Source organism: Dermacentor albipictus, chromosome 4 (genome assembly GCF_038994185.2).
Source record: "Dermacentor albipictus isolate Rhodes 1998 colony chromosome 4, USDA_Dalb.pri_finalv2, whole genome shotgun sequence".
NCBI classification, from domain to species: domain Eukaryota; kingdom Metazoa; phylum Arthropoda; class Arachnida; order Ixodida; family Ixodidae; genus Dermacentor; species Dermacentor albipictus.
Genome location: NC_091824.1, coordinates 174,288,361 through 174,310,466, shown reverse-complemented (window position 1 = coordinate 174,310,466; position 22,106 = coordinate 174,288,361). Strand labels below are relative to the sequence as shown.

At 44.0% G+C, this 22,106-nt stretch overlaps 1 protein-coding gene across 6 annotated transcripts in view; it reads right to left on the bottom strand.

The window, feature by feature from the left end:
- Positions 1-22,106, bottom strand: part of LOC135913605 (rho guanine nucleotide exchange factor 11-like) — a 253,038-nt gene that overhangs the window by 47,782 nt on the left and 183,150 nt on the right. For 5 of the 6 annotated variants that reach the window (XM_065446119.2, XM_070537837.1, XM_065446122.2 and 2 more), the window contains 4 exons: positions 18,753-18,811; positions 15,055-15,129; positions 13,263-13,677; positions 5,545-5,670 (listed from right to left, as the gene is read on the bottom strand). In XM_065446119.2, the coding sequence (XP_065302191.2) occupies positions 5,545-5,670; positions 13,263-13,677; positions 15,055-15,129; positions 18,753-18,811 (675 nt within the window). The remainder of the gene's footprint in view (positions 1-5,544; positions 5,671-13,262; positions 13,678-15,054; positions 15,130-18,752; positions 18,812-22,106) is intronic. The other variant, XM_065446121.2, reaches the window with a different exon arrangement.

Below are 22,106 nucleotides of genomic sequence, written 5' to 3'. Positions count from 1 at the left end.
TTTCGCGATCCTCGGACCTTCTTTTACCTCGTGGTGAAATATTATAACAAAATAAGCGGTAGAAATCGAGAAAACAGCACTTTCCTAGAGCTCCGTCATAAAAAATTGAGAAAAAATCAGGCTTCGGAAGGTGCCGTCGCACCTCGGATAGCTCGGCTACACGATGACGCAGCGCCGCCATCTTGGTATCATCGTAAAGGGGAGAGATCGGAGCTCAAGATAGCCATTGCGCCATATTTCACCACCGAAAAATAAAACCAGCATACGCGGCCGAAAAAGAGGTAAAAGCGACATCGTAATTGGGCGCAGTAGTCACGTGGGGAACATGGAGCGCTCCTATTGGCTGCTGTACATTTTAATTGCCCGTGAAACAAACTCGCGCGCATTGGCGCAGCAGCGCCTTGCGTGTTCCGTTCATTGCGCTTGACCATCGTGGCAGCCGAACTACCCTAACGTGCGTGTTCCATGAGCCCCAAAGGAAGCAAGTTCCGAACGGCTCACCCGTACGGAAAATGACGAAAGGAGTGGAACAGAAGGTGAAAACTACCCACACAAGCGGATGCCGCCACCCGTGTCGACGAGGTGCGACCGGCGCATGCGGGTGATCGGGAAAGCGCGTCTGCATGCAGTGCTGACGATGGGACCACGTGCGCTGGTGACAACGTGACCGTGGCCTGTGTAGACGACGCGACCGTGGGCTGTGTTGACGACACGACCGTGGGCTGTGTTGACGACGCGACCGTGGGCTGTGTTGACGACGCGACCGTGGGCTGTGTTGACGACGCGACCATGGGCTGTGTTGACAATGCGACCGCGTGCGGTGGTGATAATATGACCACGTGCGCTGGTGATGTGACCGTGGGTTGTGGTGACGACGTGTCCGCGCGTGGTCGTGATAGCAATGAGACATCGGCGAGAGCAGACGTGTGAAATATTCAGCTGCGGATTTCAGCTCCAATTCTCACGAATGAAGAGATTCCGAAACGAGCGGAGACAAGAGCAGATGTTTTGAATGCGCTGTCATCTACCTCTGCAACAAAGAGGAAATTTCAGCTTTTGAAAGAAGAAGTGTGTGCCGACGACGTGGTTCCCGAATCATCATTTTTCATTGTATATAAAGCACTCTTAAACGAGCTGCTCTCTGCAGCAAGCTGCAATCAGTGTGGGAAAACATCAATTCGTGTTGAAACTGGGCCATGTCTTGGGATTGAGACTAAAATGGAACTGTTGTGTGACAACTGTGGGCTGATAAGCAAAAGGTGGTCATCCCCAAGATGTGATGGCACTCAGAAGGTCAACCCTTTCGAAGTGAATGTTCGTGCACTGAGAGCTGTGCAGCCAGTAGGCAAAAAGCAAGCCACATCGAATGATGTTTTCTCCCACATGGACATTTTTCATCGAGGACTGCATCACAAATCGTATGCAAGGCTGCACTGAAGGCACAGTCACCCTGCCACTGCCTCAGCAGCCATGACAGTAGAGTCCGAAAGTGCACAGAAGGTGCGCGAGATCTACAGGGAACTTGGATGCGCCCCAGGCAACGCTGATGTGATCTATGATGGCACTTGGATGACAAGAGGCCACACAAGTCACATTGGTGTTGGCTGTGGTATTGAGTTATATTCTGACCTTGCCTTGGAGCACTGTGTCCTCTACAATAATTGCCATGGATGTTCTCTTGGCGCAAAGCCCGGAGACAGTATTCATTCAGAGTGGCTTGAAGAACACTGACCACAATGCCAAAGAAACACCGAGGCAAGTGCAGGGCAAATGGAAATAATTGCAGCAAAAACCATGTTTCAGCGGTCTCTTCAGAAACACCAGCTCCGTTACACAAATGTCCTTTGTGATGGGGATAGCCACACTTATATTGCCCTCAGTGAAGGGAAGGTGTATGGTTTCATACCCATACACACACAAGAGTGTGTGAATCACGTGAAAAAAAGAATGGGAACTGCTTTGCACAACCTTGTCGAGAAAAACAAGCGCAAGGACCGTGAGCTCAGCACGAGTGGAAAGGGCTGCCTAACACAGGGTTTAATTAAAAAACTAAAATTATTATGGCTTAGCCATAAAAAGTTAGCCAAATAATGTGCCTGCTATGGAAAAGGCCATCATGGCTACTTTTCACCGTATAACATCGACCGATGATGAGCCGCATCACGAGCACTGTCCCACTGGCGTGAACGCTTGGTGCAAGTTTAATTCTGCGGTGGCCTCAGGTCAACCAGCCCCTGCACACAACCTGCAGCTTCCTGCACATGTTCGAGCAGCACTCCTGCCTATGTATATAAGCATCCATCTGCAAGAGAACTCCTTGAAAGATGCCAGCAAGGCAAAACACAGAACGCCATCGAGTCGCTGAACAATGTCATTTGGTCACTCCAATAAAAAAATCAGTTTGCTTCACTCCCGAGTGTTGAAAGTGCTGTGGCCGATGCAGTCTGCCATTTCAATGCTGGCTGTGAAAGAGCACTGCAAACAATTACGTCGCAACTGGGATACAGTCCAGGATCGTGTTCACTGCGGCGGGCTGCTGAAAAGGATGCACAACGTATCAAAAAGGCAACAAAGGCACACGAAACTGCTGCAAAGAAGTGAAAAATTATCTCAACATGTAAAGAAAATGTGTCCTCACTGGCAAAGGACTACATTACACGCCGGTTTTAGGTGCTCAAACTAAATATTTTGATGTTTGCCGCAAATTAAACTTTGAGCTCCGATTTCACAACGAATGAAGACAGAATCATTCTGTCTTTTGCACTTAGATCGTGAAACATTGACGAGTGCAATAAAGCTGTCCATTTTCATCTGCACCTCATAAAAAAAATTATAATGTTTTTTTTGGCAAAGGTCATTAATAAGACAATATGCGCAGAAATGTAAAAAAAAGCGTTTGGGCTTATTTCGGCATTTAAAAAATAAACCAATAGCCTTATTGCACATAATGGGCTTTTTTGAACATGCTGGTATGAAAATCTTGACAAACTTAAGTGTAATTAATTAATTAATTTGGGGGGGGGGGGCAACCATTAGAGGATGTCAAGTTTTCTAACTTGAGAACTATAATAGATAGCTCAAAACTGATTTCAGTTATATCAGCATAACAAATCAGACCTGCAAGCCAAATTTTGTCAATTTATTCCCATAAATAAAAAGAAATTTTCATTGCCACTTCCCCCCATTAAGAGAAAAAAATGGCGCTGGGCAGGTCATGTAATGCACAGGTTAGATAACCGTTGGACCATTAGGGTTACAGAATAGATACCAAGAGAAGGGAAGCGCAGTAGAGGATGGCAGAAGACTAGGCGGTGTGATGGAATTAGGAAATTCGCAGGTGCTAGTTGGAATCAGTTGGCGCAGGACAGGGGTAATTGGAGATCGCAGGGAGAGGCCTTCGTCCTGCAGTGGACATAAAATAGGCTGATGATAATGATGATTGAGCATGTGACCAAGATGGCGAGTCATAATTGGCTCCAAGCACCACGAGCGCTCAAATGACGAAAACAGCCGCCATTTAGTCTTAATCTCGTGACTGCGATGCTGCATATGCTGGAGGTCCGACAAAGTTTCGTTCCGTGAATTGTTATGGGTGGAAACGTACGAGACGCAAGAAACTTTCAAAAGAGATTCTGTCGTCGCAGTCGGCACAAGATATCAGGCAGCTCGCCGCTGAAGTCGTACCGCCGCCGAATGTCGACGCCTCACTGCTTGGCCGGATCCCACATATCCACCCGCCGGTTACACGGTCGTAAGAGTTGAACATGGCTGTCATAACTGAAGAGGACGTGGATAAGATAAGAGCGCACGAGAAAGCTACGCTCAACATGACTGCATCTACGATGGCCATGGAGCGAAAGATTGAGTGTTTTGTTTAAGATCTGACCGCCGATAGTGCAACAGCCTCGGTCACGAAGCCCGCTATTCCTTACGTTGTCGTCGGACTTGCAGCAGTGAACAACCTCGTCATTTTCTCGTGTAATACTTGCGGTGGTTCTGCGTAGCTAGTGCGGAGCAATCAGGATTACGGTCTTGCTACTAAATTGACTGTGGTTTGCGAGATCTGTGGTGAAGTTGTATCGGGACAGAGCTTGCGGGGAATTGAGGGCCCGAAAGCGTGCAATTCTTTTGAAGTGAACGTACTCACAGTGCATGCTATGGCATCAACCGGCAATGACCAAACGGCCATGAATTATACCTAGCACCTACCGATGGCTTTCGGTGCCGTTTTTTAAACTTTCTTTCAATTGTGAAACGTTTCTTGTTGTTTTCTCAAAACCACTATTTTGATGATGATGCCGTATTGGAGGTGCATTATCTCTGCTTTTACTTGTGCTATCACTGTAATTTCTTTTTTTCCAGAGAGGCAAAGCTGTGTAAAGTGCAAATGAATGAAATAATGTTGCATTAATCAAAAAATTAATTTTTTTTTCTTTTTTTAGCAGTTAGATGGATTTCTCTCACTGAAGTTTGCAATGTTCTCATTTGATATAACATTGGGTTAGAACACCATACTTGCTTATTTGCATTTTTTGTTAGTTCCACGTCATTTTTCTATGTCGATATTTATTATGCCATGTATAGTTTGGTAGATACCTCACCTGCAAGCAAATTATGCAACAAAGCTCAAATTCTTCAATTTCTGGAAAGTTATTTGCTCTGCAAGAAAACTGGATGTATATTTAAAACTAGCACATTGAAATAAATAAACTCAGTAAGTTTCATCAAAATCGACAAAGAATTAAAAAAAAAATTTTCAGGCATAGGTCTTTGGCAATGTCGACCCCTTTCTGTGCTGGCTGCTTATCAACTGCGTTAAGCACGTCCAGCTTCTCCTCAAGGGAAAGCGCCTTCCGCTTGCACGACGCCATCATGGCACGACTAACATCGCGGCTGGCGGGCGTTGTCTGGGCGGGTTTGGAGTGCCAGGTTGAGACGTATCACGCAGGAACGTTTTCTACAGCTATCGTTTGTATAAAACTATCTATAGCTTACAACACACTATGAACATTCAGAATTGATTCCGTGTGCTATAGGTTGCCATGCAAGTTGCTGTTAATTAGCTAATTAGGCCTTAAACAGAGAACATCCTGTTTTGGATATCAAGGAATATCTGACACAGAAACAAAAAAATATTTCATTTTTGAGATCAGCTGGTGAAAACACATTAACTGGCCAAATTTTATTCAAACTGTTTAAAAAAAAATGTTTTTTGAAGTGCCTCGTCTCCCTTCAAGTTCGCAAAAGTTGAGTGTGCATTAAATTCAGGGGCGCATTAAAATTGCACAAATACAGCAAGTGACTGACCTAAACTGGTCACCTTTGGACCAAAGCAACCATTTGTTATCGTTACTTTATGGCCCACTTCCTCCCATGACCTCTACGGCTAGCCAGTGTGAATGTGCCCTCACAGCAACAGGTTGCACCATATTCTTAATATTCACTATATTCCAACAGATTGCACCTGCTATTCTGTCCACTAATCACATGGTTACTGGTTCAAATGTTCTTCAATGCAGATGAAGAATGTATAAGATGACTCACAACAAGGAACTGCGCCAGCTTTTGGTCTTTCTTCTGCCTCGCCTTTAGGGCCTCCAGGGCTAGAGACTGGTGCTGGCAAAAGGTGGCCACTGCCTGCTGGAGACGCTCACCAGATTCACCATCCAGCTGCATGGGTACAGATGAGCACCATTCATTACTACAACGTTGCTCACTAAAAAGGCACACACACAAGGCCTGTTCCAGCGACAACAAAATGACTCCCACAACATTCTAAGCCGTCATTCCCACTGCCAGCAGACAATTCACAAGAAAAAATGGGGTTATGCGATATTTCTGTGTAAAGTAGACAAAAGCTCATTAGCCAAGTGTACAAATAGCTCTTGAGTGACCAACAAGCTTTGTAAAGATTTGCCCATAGCATGTGCTTACCATTAACTATTGGAATACAAAAGCTTTTGTAAGACACAAACACAAGCAGAAAGCAAGATCTGACCCCTGGCAACTGCAAGCTGTCTGTTATTTGCACGTGTAGCCTGAGGCACAATGCCTTGTAGAAGGTTTTTGCAAGGATGGGAAATTTCATTATGTAATTTGTGAGTAGGCATTTTACAAAACAGTGATGGAGTGATATGTTGAGATGTTATAATAGTTTATAAGGACTGACTACAACTAAATATTTTTACAGGCTCACTATTGACTTGTGAGCAAGATCTCATATGGAGATGGCCTTCGTGCACTTCATTTTACATATTTCACCTTTTAATGGTTACCGCCGCACATGTACGGTGGTGACTGAACATTAAAATGTTTTTTTGGAATGAAGTGCTCTATAAAAACACCCCGGAAGTGTTGCAACTTTCCCCGACTTATAGGAAAAATTGCCATCGTGCTGCCGCCCCTCGGCATCTGTCGAACTCAAAATGTTATTTTTTTAGTCACTTTATAGTGTCTGCCATCATGACAGTTTGAGAGTATTTTCACTTCACCTAACGTACTGCAACATACCCATGCCTGCTGCTTGCGCACTTTATAATCTGCATTCTCATGCATATTGTCTCCAGTTAAGGGCAAGTATATTTTTATCTCGTTTCTTATCACTCAAAGCGCTACCACAAGATGCTTGCCTGCGTGGTTCAAGCGTAAGCTTACCGAGCGGCCACTCACAAACCGGCGACACTGCTGCACGTGCATCTCCTCTGGTAAAGAGTGTGAGTAGGCTTGTGCGCACATTCAATATTTTCGGATATTTGATTGAATATTAGGCTGTTCAATATTCACTTCGGCTCAAATTTTAATATTTGCCATGAGCGAGCATACAGTAGGATCTCATTAATTCTAACTCCAAAGGGACTGGAAATTTATTTGAATAACAGTGAGTTCAAACTAAGCAGGCGCTCCCATAAATATAGTGCCCAATCAATTGTGCGGTACATACAGTGCACAAAACGAAAATCGTGACTGGGACTGTATTGAAAAGGTTATCTTTTCTCCATCAGCGCTTGACAACCTCTGCCATTTGTCGAATGCTGTCAAATGCCATGCGAACGACTCTTGAAGACATACCAAGCAGTCTGCACGCAGCAAACATTCTTAAGCAGATGCCCCATTTCATTACTTTCACCCCTTTCCGCACTGCCATGAAAAAAAAAAAAAAGGCTACAACTAAACTTGCCTTGGCTTTATTACTTGTAGGCTTCATAATGGTTTTGGCCAACAACAACGACAAAAAACGCGCCTTTCGATTCTTCTCATCTGCACTTGTAGGCACGCAACTAATCGTGAGCGGCAACGATAGTGGCCACGTTTACACTGATACGTTAGAAGTGTACCCCATTCATATGCTGATGCTTGTAACACAGCTAAGATATTCGCCCACCCTTAGAGGGAACGTGCCATATTAGGATATTAGTGAAGACAAATCCCGCAGTTTCCGCAGCATGCCCGCCATGTGTTTCTATGTCACTGGCAACTAAGCGCGCCCACCTGTTTCTGTCCTCTCGAAGTGGACATGGCTATGGTAATGTCGCGAACTTACCGATATTAACGATATTACTCATTACTGATACGGAAGAAACTGTTTCAATGCGCATAATGTACTCACGAGAAGAAAAAAAATCGCGTTCGGCTTGCTTCACCGGCAGCCATTTTTGTTTTGGTGTCCCGCACTATTACAGCGCAATCGTACAGTGGCAGCTGCCTACTTGACCTGCTGTCATTCTGCAGCAAATGCGGGATGAAAAAAAAAAATTTTTTTTCTTTCGTGGGAAATTTAACTTGCAAATGATCACACCCCATTTCATGGGGTGTGATCATGGGCTTCATGGCAGCGTGGCCCGCACTGCCATGAAGCCACACCTCGAGAATTAGCTCTGCTGTGAAGCCCCGCCTCGTCGAAATTCGTATATAACCAGCAACCGAATTTTATTGTTAATTTTCCCAAATTTTTTTGCCTGTACATTTTGTAAAACGGAATGCATTAAGCTTGCATAGAGACGAAAAGCATCAAGCTGAATTTTTGCAACAAAGCATAGAGTGTTAGCATCACGCTGCCAACATTTCTCTTCACAACATCATGATGATGCACGATGGGCAAACTCAAAATGCTCCCGCATCCTCAACCACCACAAAATTTTAAGTAGATTTAAGCACAAGGACCAAGAGTCCATCAATAAATTTTCTTTGTAGCTGGAGTTTTTTTAACTTACTTTCTGCATGAAGATATCTATAATGGCACTCGGAAAATAGGCCTACCCTAGAGATAAACTAGTTTCCTTTTTTGCAAGCAAAGACGCAACTTTTCTTAGATTTGTCAACATCTGGCTATTATGTCAAGGTTTTAGGTAAATCACACAACTATTCAACTATTTGCTTTGAACTTGTTCGACACTAATTACTATTTGCTTCACCTTGACTTCGAACCAAGACATTAATATTTGCACAAGCCTACATGAGAGGACTGATAGTACTATATAACCTAGTGATCGAACATTTACTTACTGCAAGTTTCCAAGTTCGTTTTTCTGACGGGTGTGAACCACTTAGCATGCTTGCAGCTGCTCACAAGCACGCCTCGATTTCGCTATGGCCGCACGTCGCTGGGGTCATATTCTCTAAAGATCCCCACCATTTTTCATTGTTCTTGCTGTGGGTTCAAAGATGGATCAGTGGCCATCGCACCAGTGTCTTTAATGCAAAGGCACCCTTCGTGTGATACATTATAAATATTGAAAATGAAATGTAACGTTCCGAAACATGGGCCCTAGTTGTGTCAAGCTTATTGATGGGATACAGAACAATAATATGAAAAAATGAGGGAAGCATAGAAATTTAACTCGGAAGATGTTACTGTTTCAATACACAGTGTTTACTTCACATATTTTTGAACGGATGGCTGTATTTTTTGGACGAGCGTGAGCATGCAGCAGCTGCACGGCGGTACGTGTAGGGGTGCACGCAGAACGCTGTGACGTCGTGTGCCGGCTTACAGCAGCAGCAGCAGCAGCAACAGAGGTGGGCGGCTGGTGCTTGCCCAATGTCAACCTCTCAGTGCTTCGCATGCGTGCAACCATGCAAGGTGCGAGTGAAAGCGATTGCACGAGTGGTGCAATGACATAAAAGTGCGACGTCAACTAGCTCTGTAGTCGTTTTCTAAAGATGGACTAGTCCAAGTGTACAATTCAAATAATGAATTCAGCCGCTGTTTCGAAAACAGTTGAAGCTGGAAATGAAAGAAGACATTGTAGTTGTTTTGAAATTGTTCGCGCTGAAGGTTCTGAACAGTGTACAGAAACAGGGCGGTGATTTGCATGTGTCGACAATATTCACACGCCGATACAGGCAGTCGACTCTTGTGCAATCGCACGCATATGCATAGAACACCTGTAGCGTCTGTTCGACGTCTGCTCCAGTCCACCTTCTACAGTAAAAGCTCGCTAATTCGGATCTCACGGGACCAGGAAAAATGTCCAAATTATCCTAATGCCGAATTGACGAATTAACAGGAAAAACAACATTAAAATAAAGTTGAAGAAGCATACCTTTATTTACTAAAGTTTTTTGCAATAGTCGTCTGCATTTTCGTGCAGATTCCGGCTGACATCACAATTTTTCTTAACACTTCCAAGTGGCCAAAAGCCCGCAAACTGTCGGAAGTGCTCTGGCAAACGTCCTCCAATATCAAAAGCACCTCCATGACTTCTCCTGAGGTGCGATGAGGTCGTGGCTGCACCTCCTCGCATGACTCTTCGTCTGAATCATGGTCTTCCCGGGCGCCTGTGGCATCATTAATAATTTCTTCACTGGTCAGGAGACCAGTCGTGGCGACACAATCATCAATCGCGATGTAGTCCTGAAGGGTCACATCTGTGGGAAGGACAGCATCGAAGGTCGGGGAGTCATGATCGGTGGACTTGACTAACACCGCGTCGGCTACTGCCGCGTGCTCGGGCTTCACAAAACCGCTGTGCCGAGAACAGTTGGTGATGACTTGCGGAGGTGTAAATTTTCCACACGTGGGCGAGGATGTGCACCGTGCCGAGTAAGCCCACTTCATGCAGCTTTCTAACTTCTGAGCATAAGATAATTCACTGTAGCAGGTGCTTTCGGTACTTTGACTTCACGTAGTGAATAATACCCTGGTCCATTGGCTGAAGGTCACATGTAGTGTTGGGCGGCAAAAAAACTACATTGACGCTCTTCAGTTTGACTGTACAGTTATGTGGACTGCAGCTCTCAGCAACCATAATTATCTTACAGTCCTTAGATGTGAAGTGCCGGTCTAACTGCTGCAGCTAGCCTCGAAAAATGTCCGAGGTCATTCAAGCCTTCCTAAGAAGATTGCTCTGTACTCAACAAGAAGGCTTTTGATGTTTTTAAAACAAAGAGGCTTATGCGTGTTCCCGATGACAAGTGGCAAGCGCTCCGTGCCAGTCATATTAGCGGCAAGAAGCACAGTTATCTTTTGCTTGCACTTTTTGCCACCAATGCATGGGTCCCTTTTGAAAGTCACCGTCTTGTCGGGCAGACAGACAGACAGACAAAGAACTTTAATGACAAGGTCCTGAGAAGCTTTGCCCTAGGGCAGAGCTGCGGGCCGCTCCCACGTGGGGACTGGTAGGCCGAGTCTAACCGCCGCATCGTGGGCTCTCTGGACAGCCCAAGTTTGACGTGAATATTCTGAGCTCCGGATGGCAGAGCTCCATTCTTGTTCTGGGGCAGAGCTCTGAAAAATAGAGCAGTTTCGTGTGCATTGAACACGTCACTTGGTTCATATGCAGCGATGTGCTCAAGCAGCTCCACATTTTTCCACTGGGTGGTCACGCTTTCATCAACGCGGGCCTTTTGACCGCACACTCTTCTGAAGCTCTGAACGAGTCAACGTTCATCATTGCAGCGTACTTCTCACCTTGTGCCATGATGAGAAGTCCGCTCAAAGGTAGATGTGCGTTGCGACAGTCAGTAACCCACTGGAGCAAAGCTTCTTCGAGCTGGGAATGAGCTGTGGTTCGCAACTGCTTTTTTGATGCATGAAACTCCTCGCTTTTGAAGGCTTGAAGAATCTGTTCATTCTTACGTATGTTCCAAACGTGCTCTGCTTTACATTGTACTTAGTCATAACATGATGTTGCAATTCGCCGTTCTTCAAAGCCTGTAAAATTTCCACCTTAGTCGCTAAGTTCTTGGCTTAGTACTTCTGCCGCTTTGCCGGCGTTGCCATCCCTGTAGCGCATGATGGTGGTGGCATGCAAAACACGGTCACAACAAAAAAAGAAAACTCCGCAAGAAGAGATGATACCAACTCAAAAACACAAGGGAAAATGGCATCGAAGGTGCAGTGGAGCGAAGAAAGAAGACACCGGCGTTCGGTGATGCTGCGATCGTCCCCACTAATTGACGACGATGGCGATGCCTCTCAGGTTTCGGTTTCACTCCTGTGGTGCCAGCGCTGCTTTACCACACTTTTGTGTAGCGGCAGCCGTCAGCACTTGTCCGAATTAAGCAGTGTGGGGCCGAATTCTTTCGAATTAACGAAGGTTTGGTCCCATAGATTAACATGCACTTTGGCCGGGACCAATAGAGCTGTCCGAATTATCCAAATTTCCGAATTAACGGGAGTCGCATTAATGAGATTTTACTGTAATTGCGCCAGCGCTATGGTGCGTCCACTGCGGATGCTATATGAAGCTCTCCCATAGCGTTACGCGAAAGTGTCATGACCAAAAGAAAGGCATTGAAGGTCCCTGCTACCACGATACCATAGTGCCCTTTTGCTGACTTGCCCCAACTCTGCAATTAAGCAGGGCTCGTCTGATAGTCACTATCCTTGAAGTGTTCGGAGTACAGAAAGTCATGCTTTGACGACACCCATGTTGGCTACAAGGGACGCACAGCGCTAACCCACATTCTTCAAAGCTTCAGCTCTGCTGAAAAAGTATGACACTGCTTGTCTCGCCCAACGATACTTTTCCCACACCCTTGCACGCAGCAATGTAGAGGTATTCTCCTGTGTTGTGCCAAGTGCTTCATTGATCAGATTACAAAGCAGCACACAACATAAACAATGATTTTGAAGACTTGGGCACAAGCTCTGCTTGCGAAAACAAGTACGCAGCCTAGACCAGCTGCGTTGTTGATACATTGTTCGCTGCCGTATGGTGCCATGCATGCGGGTGGAGAGACACAGGCGATGGCTGGTATGCTGGTATACAGCACAGACAATGTCACAGAAACGGCACTTCCTCTAGTTCATGGTGTGGCTGCTAGATGCGGTATCTTGTGAAACATGCTTCAAATTCATTATTTTCCGCTAGTTGCTGTCTGAAAACAAGGTTGTGTAAGCAATTTCAGCACCCAAGCTTTCATTTGGTCTAAAAATCTCAGCGGCAAAAGTTTCGTTCAGTATCCCTTTAAAACATAAATATAAGTTGTGTGAATGTTATCGCATTTGTAAAAAATCAATTATGGTAGTTCATCCAAGTGTACAACAATAAACTATGTATAAAACTGCAAATATTAAAAAAACATTTTCTGCTTTATTGTCAACTCAAAACGTTCTTCTGTTTTCTCGAAGTAAGTCGCTCTGAAAAGATTGAATATGCAATAATTTAAAAAAATACGATGCTGGGGGAACCTCTCTCCGAGAACATGCGACTCTCAAAGGGTTAAAGATAGGGCAGGTGTCATGAACACGTTCAGCATGTTCATCCAGCAGGAATGCGTTTCCTGTTTCCAATGGACCTCACCAATGAAAGGGCAAACACAGTCTGCTTGTGAACTTGTCTCACTAGTGTTTACCCATGGAGCTATGATGCCACTGCTGTGTTGCTTAATTTAGCAAATGTCAATACTGGGCCACTCAGTGTGTTTAGCTAGCTTTATCAATGGTTCAGTCCATATTTGACAGCAGTATTGCATTTTTCTACCATATGTAGTAGGCAGGCACTCAGGGCAAGCACATTAGCACACAAAGACGACTGCAAAGCTTCATCTCCATTGAACTGAGCAGCAACAAACAAAGGAAACACAAGAAAGTAAGTTACAAAGTTGTTGGTCAAGAGCTGCAAATAGAGATGGTGAATTCACTGCTAGGCTTTAAAATGCATCATTACAAATTGCTCCTTTTGCTGCCACATCATATCGGTCGAGCAGCTGCCCCGAATGGTACATGCACTCTGCCCTGTAATCCCAGTTAGGACACAACTTCATGTGCACAAGAGACTTTTTCCAAAGCACTGCCCAGTGCAGCACAGGGAACCAACCATGGCGAGCATCATGGGGCCAATGTCACCGATGAGCGGCTCCTGTGCTCTCCGCCGCTTCATGAGGGTGCTGAAGCCCTGGTGGATGCGCAGCAGCTCATCCAAATTGGGGAACAGCCTCTGCAGCAGTTCGGGGGCCAGCAGCTCCTGCTGCTGCAAGGGTCGCCGAAAGATGCGCTCAAGCACTTTCAGCGTGCGCACGTGCGACCGTTCTGTGTGGAAGAGCTCATTGAGGACGTCCTGTCGCTTTTTCTCCTTGGGCTTGAGCTGCCGCAGGGTCTCGCGGCCCAGAGCAGCCTGCCAGTCTGGTGGCTCCAGGTCCCACTCCAGGTCCGAGTCATCCAGAGGACCCAGCGGGGGTACCTCCCCACGATGCACTGCCTCCCAGGATTGGCTCGGGCTCTCCAAGCTCCTGCTGACAGAGGCGGCACCCTTGTCAGTCAAGCAGCATTGCATGTTTGGGCTAGGTGGTAGCAGAGTTGATAACTCAGCAAAAAAGTGACCAAACTTTGCTAACTTTAATCACCTTAACGACAACTGTACCTTCTTGGAGTCTTAGCGAGCGATTTGGTTAAATTTCCTCACAGGACTGGCTAAGTTCAATCAATGCCTCGCTCCTATTTTATCCCAAAGGAGATGGCTGCATCTTCATTTCTCGTAACTTTTAAAAACTTACCAATAAGCTTATTAGGGAGAGATCTCAGTGCATCAAAGCTACTTTTTCTGCACATAGCATAATCTTGAGATCTGATACAGTTCTAAGAAATTGGGTGGGAGTTGGGGGGGATCTTCCTTTTCCCATTTCTATTATTGACTGAGTAATTGGGTGTAAGCCTCCTGAATAAGCTAAAGGAAGCAACATTCCTCCTCTCTTGGCCTCCCCTTTTCCAAGTCCCCTCACCGCACATGCCCTCATTTGCTGCTCGCCTTGTCAGTTTGCACTTTTTGATTGCAGCGATCACATCGCACAACAGTGCGATCGACGCGACCATAAGCAACTGTCATGGCACTGGCACGGTCATGGTGCGGATGATCATGCACGTTTCCGTGGAAGCGGTGCCAGCATAACCATGTGACTCCACTCCACCAACAGGAAGGCGTGGGTAAGCCCCAGACATTCTCGCCTGTCCTCGTTCACGGCTCTGATGTCAAGATAAAATAATGTCCTTATCTTTAGTTTTATTCAGGGGGGCTAAGCTTGGTGTGGCTGTTCATGCCCACTGCCAGCCAGAATACGAAATTTACTTTTACAAGCGCTTCGAAATCAAAGACAATGCCCTGCACCGCACTGGCGATCTTTTGCTGATGCCTGCCAAAGTCAAAGCTGCCAATCTGGCGCAGCATGGTGCATTTCCTTCATTTTCCCGCTTTCGACACAATTTGGCAGAGCAACTTGCTTGAGTTTCAAAACTGCGCAAGTGGTGCAAGATCTCTGCCTCTGGTTTAAGAGCCCCGAATGAAATGACTAACACTTACCAGAATTAACCAAAGAATATATACTTAGAGTTATTTCTCAGTGCTTGATGAGCATATAAACCGAAACTTTCCACACATCTCCTGCTGACTTGATTGCTGTAATAGTACTAGGTAAAGAAGGCTCTTCACTGAGGTTAACACAGGTGCAATACAATGACATTCTAATATAGCAGCAACTAGTAGCTTCAGTGCTTGCCTTCTCAAGGCATAAATCTCTGCCATGAATCAGGGATGACAGCAACATGCACAGACTCGAGAAAGCTGCGACTGTTGACAGCATAACATAGATAGTGAGCAGGATGCGTAGGATGCTAACCTGGTGGACAGGCTGGAGTTGGAGGAGCTGCCCGAGTTGTTGAGGTTAGTTGGCTTGTCATCAACGTCCACATCACTGCATAAAGAAAAACACAGTGTGTGTCAAGACTTCAACCGACTAAAGTGTCTGCATGAAATAAAATGCAACTGTCACTATACGATTCTGCTTTTATGACGTCAGCATATAACGACGTGATTAACATGCTGTGGCCATGCAGCTCACAATTTAACCCGAACAATGAGGGTCATTCTCAGTCAATGGTCCCAACTGAACAGAGTACACAAGTGGTAGCTTGCAGTTTTAAATCCACCTCCTTTCTGACAACTTGTATCCATAACTGCAAAAATTTTTGAAGCACGGGATGACAAAAAAAGCTTGACCACAGCCAATGCATCAACATTCAACTGAAATGACGTAGGGCCTGCTTTGCCATTCAACTTGCCGAGTGGAGTCACAAGCAAATTGGACTTTTTCCACTTCCACACTTTTGCTGTCAGCTGTACAGGGGGGAACAAAATAATGCAAGCACCTGACAAACAGCACCCTTGCACCCTTTCATGCGTGTGTGCCTGTCCATACACCGACTTTTTGCCAGCTTGCTGTAGGAATCGTGATGATTGCAGAAGATTATGCTAGAAAAGGGATGTCTTTCTTGGTATGTGGAGCACGCAGTGCATGGTGACATACTGAAACACAATGGCTGAAACAAACAACACTCTTCTAGAGTTATGTTCTGCAATCATTGTGATTACTACAGCAGGCTGGCAAAAGGTCAGCGTATGGACAGGCACACAAGCATGAAGGAGACACGTAAGCAATGTGATGTCTTGACAGAAGGTGCTTGCTTCGTTAAAGGGTGCAGGAATGCAGTTTGGCACACGCTCCCAGATACCATATTATTTTGTCCTCACATGTACAGACTTGGTCGAACGTTCCGAAGCTACAGCGACTGTGCCCGGAAGGGCGCTCGCAGATGCTCGCTGGTTGCAGAGAAAGAGAGCGAGAAGAAACATCGCTCTCGCTTTATCGCTGTCGCACGCTCAGTGATCATAGAGTGGCACGTCAGTTAGTGGGGCATTCAGGTGCGCTTTCACCTTCCATGGTTCCGTCATGCAAATGGGCTGCGGATAAGACCCACTGCCAAGGTGATACCGCGATGCTCTGTAGCCTACTGTTTGGTAACACGAAGCTTTACCACACGACCGGGGTTTTCTGGTGAGATAAAGTCTCAGGTTTAAAATGCGATAGCTGTTGTAATGGGAACCAACCTCAGTGTTTTCCCAACCACAGACAAAATATTTTGAAGTTGATATCGCTGCATATTATGAAGTAGCTCTCCAATTTTTCGAGCTAAAGAAAATTCATTCATAAAAGCCAAACCCAAGACGTGGGCTCGGCGAGGCGACACAACTGGCATGAAAAAGCTTTGGAGCGCTTCGTCGGGAGCACGATAATACAGAGAAAACACTCCTGGCGAAGCGCCACATCTCTAGGATCACCGATCTCTAATGCGCAGAGTGCCATCAGTGAGGGCAAGACTTGCAATGGGGCATGCGGAACAGCTCACTAGTTCTTGCCGTACCACAGAATGGCAGCAAGAACAATGTTCCTTCTCTCTCTTTTTTTTCCCTACAACCAGCGAGCATCTACGAGTGTTGTTGATGGCAATGTCACAATAGCGAAGCATGGCTGCTTCGGGCATGGTCACTGTGGCTTCGGAACTTTCACCCAAACTGTACATGCACAAGGTTCTTACAAGTTGAATTCATAGTAAAATATTCTTGCGCGCACAATTGACAAGGACACAGTGAAGGAGACACACGAGCGCTTACTCACAACTATTTTATTTTCGGAAAGATACAGAACATATATACCCTAGCTATCAGCGCTGAGCATGTGCAACAAGAGTGGTCAGTAAAACATAAACAGATTAAACACAGATTAAGAAGGTTCAACCAGTATTTAAAAAAGCGAATTCATTTTCAGTGATTACAACTGATGGTTGGCTTATGCATCTTTCAGCGCACTTTTTGATATGAAATGCTTCTGCGATTTCACGTGTTAGTTTATTTTTATCTGAAAACAAAATGTCAGTGTTAAAAAATATCGGATCACAATGACATAGAATGCAGTGGTTCGACAAGTGCGAATGATTTTCTTTACCAAGAGAACGTTCATGTTCTTTTACACGGGTGTTTATGCACCGACCGGTTTGTCCTATGTACATGTTGCCACAGGTCAGTGGAAGCCGGTACACAACACCTATTCTGCATTTTGTGAATTTTTTATCGTCTTTTATACCGCAGCTGCATTTTTTTACCTTATTGTCTCATTTTTTGGAAATAGCTTGGCACAGTTTTTGCACTTTGTTAGGAGCGCTGAAAACTACTTCAACGCCATACCGGCTGGAAACCATACCGGCTGGCAATGTTGCCAGCCGGTATGGTTTCCAGCCGGTATGGCGTTGAAGTAGTTTTCAGCGCTCCTAACAAAGTGCAAAAACTGTGCCAAGCTATTTCCAAAAAATTAGACAATAAGGTAAAAAAATGCAGCTGCGGTATAAAAGACGATAAAAAATTCACAAAATGCAGAATAGGTGTTGTGTACCGGCTTCCACTGACCTGTGGCAACATGTACATAGCACAAACCGGTCGGTGCATAAACACCCGTGTAAAAAAACATGAACGTTCTCTTGGTAAAGAAAATCATTCGCACTTGTCGAACCACTGCATTCTATGTCATTGTGATCCGATATTTTTTAACACTGACATTTTGTTTTCAGATAAAAATAAACTAACACGTGAAATCGCAGAAGCATTTCATATCAAAAAGTGCGCTGAAAGATGCATAAGCCAACCATCAGTTGTAATCACTGAAAATGAATTCGCTTTTTTAAATACTGGTTGAACCTTCTTAATCTGTGTTTAATCTGTTTATGTTTTACTGACCACTCTTGTTGCACATGCTCAGCGCTGATAGCTAGGGTATATATGTTCTGTATCTTTCCGAAAATAAAATAGTTGTGAGTAAGCGCTCGTGTGTCTCCTTCACTGTGTCCTTGTCAATTGTGCGCGCAAGAATATTTTACTATGAATTCGTACCAACTCGCCCAACTATCAGTTCTACTCTTACAAGTTAGTTCATTCTTCTTAGTTTATTTTATCCCGCAATTTTTCTTGTGTTAACACCTTTTCACAGAATAAGGGATTCAACATGTGTACAATGCTTACCACATTTTTTTTTTTCTATTTCTATAACTACAGTCGCCCGGAGGGCACATAACATAGCATGTATTTGTGGCATCACAAGGTGCAAGAAATGCAAAATTGACAAAAACACGAACATATGTGAAACAAATTTCCTAGTCTAAGTTCTTTATCACTGAAGGGCACCGCTTCATTTAACCAGAACTAAAAATGTCCAAAGTAATATTTTTCACACTTTCCAAAAACTGTTTCTTGTGGCTTCTCTCACGCAAGATCCATGTGCCCCTTCTTTCTCAATCTAAACACAGTCCACATAAAAAGTCAGAAGTACCACTGCATATCATACAACTTTTCAGAAAACGGTTGATATGCATTCAAGTTTCCGCCATCTGTTGTGCTGTTACACTTGGGATGACATGTCGTGGTTTAAATGCAAAGCAAACGCAGAGCACGCCAAGTTCGTCAAAGCATAAAACAGTGGTGTGCACTTACCTCTTGGACCTTGGGATGTTGGGGTCACTGCGCTTGCGATAAGATGGCCGTGTTTCCCTCTACATAAAACAGAATAACCTGCTGTTAGAAACAGCCCCATCTGACATTCTAGGAATTGGATTTCTCTAAAGCTTTCATCTTTGTCTGCCATAAGCTACTTTAACTTAAGCTCAGTATAAATGTCGACTTTAACATTCTTGCTTGAATAAAAACATTTTGTTAAACCGACAGCAATTTGTAACTGCTAATGTCTGCGATTATTTTCTCCGTCCTGTTTCTCTCAGGAGTGCCCCAAAGTTCTGTCCTTCGGCCCCTTCTAATTTACATAAACGATTTACCTGATTGCATTAACCCCTCTATTAGGCTTTTTGCAGACGACTGTGTAGTATATCGCATGATTTCCTCTGATAATAACACATCACTACTACACACTGACCTTAACAATATTTCTGATTGGTGTAACACATGGAAAATAAAACTCGACGTGACGAAGTGCAGACTAATGAAAATTTTTCGTACCGTTTCCACTAACGCTTATAAGTACAACATAAATGGTTCCCCTCTAGAAGAAATGATTACTTACAGATACTTAGGGGTTCACATTAATTCTAACCTGTCTCGACAGCCACACATTAATTATATTGTCGGTAATGCTAACCACATGCTTGGGTACTTGCGCCGGAATTTTTCAATAGCTCCTTCTTAATAAAACTTTCGTTCGTTCCAAACTAGAATATGCATCAGCTGTATGGGATCCATTTATTGAAAGTCTTATTAGTCACCTTGAAGCTGTACAGAATCGTAGTGCACATCTAATTTTTTCCAACTACTCCCGTCTTTCCAGTGTTTCATGTATGAAAATAGCGTTACGGCTTCCGTTCCTTTCCTTACGCAGGAAAATAGTATGTCTCTCCTTATTTCGTAAGATTTACTACCATAACCCTCGTCTTAAGCAAGAATTACTGTTACACCCTTCATTCATATTGACCATTGTTATAAAGTGTTTGTTCCTCATTGTCACACTAGCCAACACTTTCATTCTTCTGTTTCTCAAACTTGTAATGACTGGAACCACTTGTCCACCTCCATTGTATCTATTACGGAATCCAGTGACTTTAAAGATGTGTTTGAATATGTTACCCGATAGTTGTTCTGAGTTTTTTTTATATCTAAAGTTACCACTCCCTTCTGTAACGCCCTATGGGCCCTGAAGGTATTCAAATAAATAAATAAATAAATAAATAAATAAATAAATAAATAAATAAATAAATAAATAACCTCAAGACTCTTATAAGCCTGCTCAACAACTGCTACGAAATGTCACCATGGCTCACTAACAGCAGCAAAATTTCCAGACTGAATACCTGCCAACTTGTGAATGTTCATAAAAAAGTTTTGTAGACAAGACACCAATAGGGGGAGGGTGCGGATGGAGGATATTACACTTTTTTTCTTTTCTTTAGTTTGCCCAAAGTACACATCTTTTATAGGCTACATACATACTCTGCTATGATGATGTAACTTTAGATGCAGCACACAAGCAGCAACTACTTGAAATAGAATAACAAGCAACACACTGTTTCTAAATCTCAGTGACCTTTTCAGCGATTCTACTGTTGCCTATTTCACCTTCAGTAACTTGCCTATTTCACCTTCAGTAACTTGTCTGAATAAACATGCTCAAAGCAAGAACCCCTATGGTGCCCTCGCACCATCATACTACTTCCAAGGGTATGTGTGATAACTGACAAACAAAAATTTATGTGGTATTAATTATTTGTCTGCAATCATCACTGTGAGGAATTAATCGACAGGATCCACAGCATTATGACTGTGATCCTGTGGAACCTCAGCAATACATCTACATTTCTAGTTTTTCCTATTAGTGACCGCTGTATGTTGGGTTAAATGTATGTTGGTTTGTTCAACATGTTCAACAAAACTTATTTTGCAAGTATTGCAATCTTAAAATATTTTTGCAAACAAAATTGATTTTTTATAAAACTTGACAGAACATAAATAAAATTGCAGAACCCCAAGTTTGTAAAATTTATGGAATATTTGGGAGAGTTGGCAAGTTACTTGTAGCACAGCAGGCCGCTAGCCACTAACATCCCCATGAAGTCAAGAGTGTATTTCGACAATTTTAATCACCACTGTATAGCACTCCAAGAAATCGGAGTATGAACTTTTGCACAGATTAGATATTTAGAGGTTGGTTATGGTGTCGCACACAATATTCCAATCTAGAGGTACAAACCTTGGCCTTAGTTGTTTTATCATCTGGATGAAAACTTCAAAATGGGATAAATTGGGCATTTACGACATACAAAATCACTCAATTGTTTTGAAAGTGGTTTTCAGGCATAGTCTGTGACGAGCAGTCAGGGTGTGCAATTTTTCATCGCTAGTACAAGTGCAATACCATGAATATTTCTTCAGTTAGATGCAAGCCGTCAAGAGCTCTATCGGCAAACCAGAGAAAATGAGCACAAGAAAGTTCACGCTATGTGCTTTGGTTTCTGTACTCCTCTTTGCACTAATGATTAAGTTACATTTGCAATAAGACCCCTATACACAAAGGAAAGCAGACTACTGAATCCAGGCTTGTCTTTCACTTCTTGCTTTTCAAGCACAAACCCTTTAATTAATGAACAGACCCCAAAATAAAGTACACCAATATGGCAAATTCCAGGGCATACCAATTATGAAGAGTAAATTTATCAGCTCAAACCATCACTTGTTTTGACACAAACTCACACCTCTAATTGTGCCCTGCAACAATGGTGTCACTCTACAGTGCTCTCCACAGGCGACAAGAAAGACACTGAGTTATCGTGCACATGTGACAGTGAAAGTATTAAGGTGACCCGTGGGTTTGAATTGTCAATCCCGAAAGCGAAAACTTATGCGTTTGAGAAATCAAATACCTGAAAGACAGCGACCTCTCTAAAGAAAAAAGAGAAAACACCAGGATAGAAAGAGAAACAGTGATCCAGCAACAAGCCATATTCATTCCTTCTGTAATGTGGTGTACCACATGGTAATAAGCACCATTCTCTCCCAGTGATGATGGACGAGTGAAGAGAGCGTGCGTGTACATGCAAGATTCCCTAGGCTTCCTTCCTTATAAGTCTACGTGCCTGATTTATGCAACTGGGTACTTTAACAGGAATTACAAAAATCACACTAGCAATTTATCCTTGCCTACCGCTAAAGAAAGACAAGGAATACATCAAATGCTGCAAAGCATAAGCTAGTTGGCTAGTTTTATTGACAATGTGGGCGAGACGTTGCTCGGACGCCCCCACCCCAGCACACACACACACCCAGCAGTGCCCTGCCGAAGCTGTT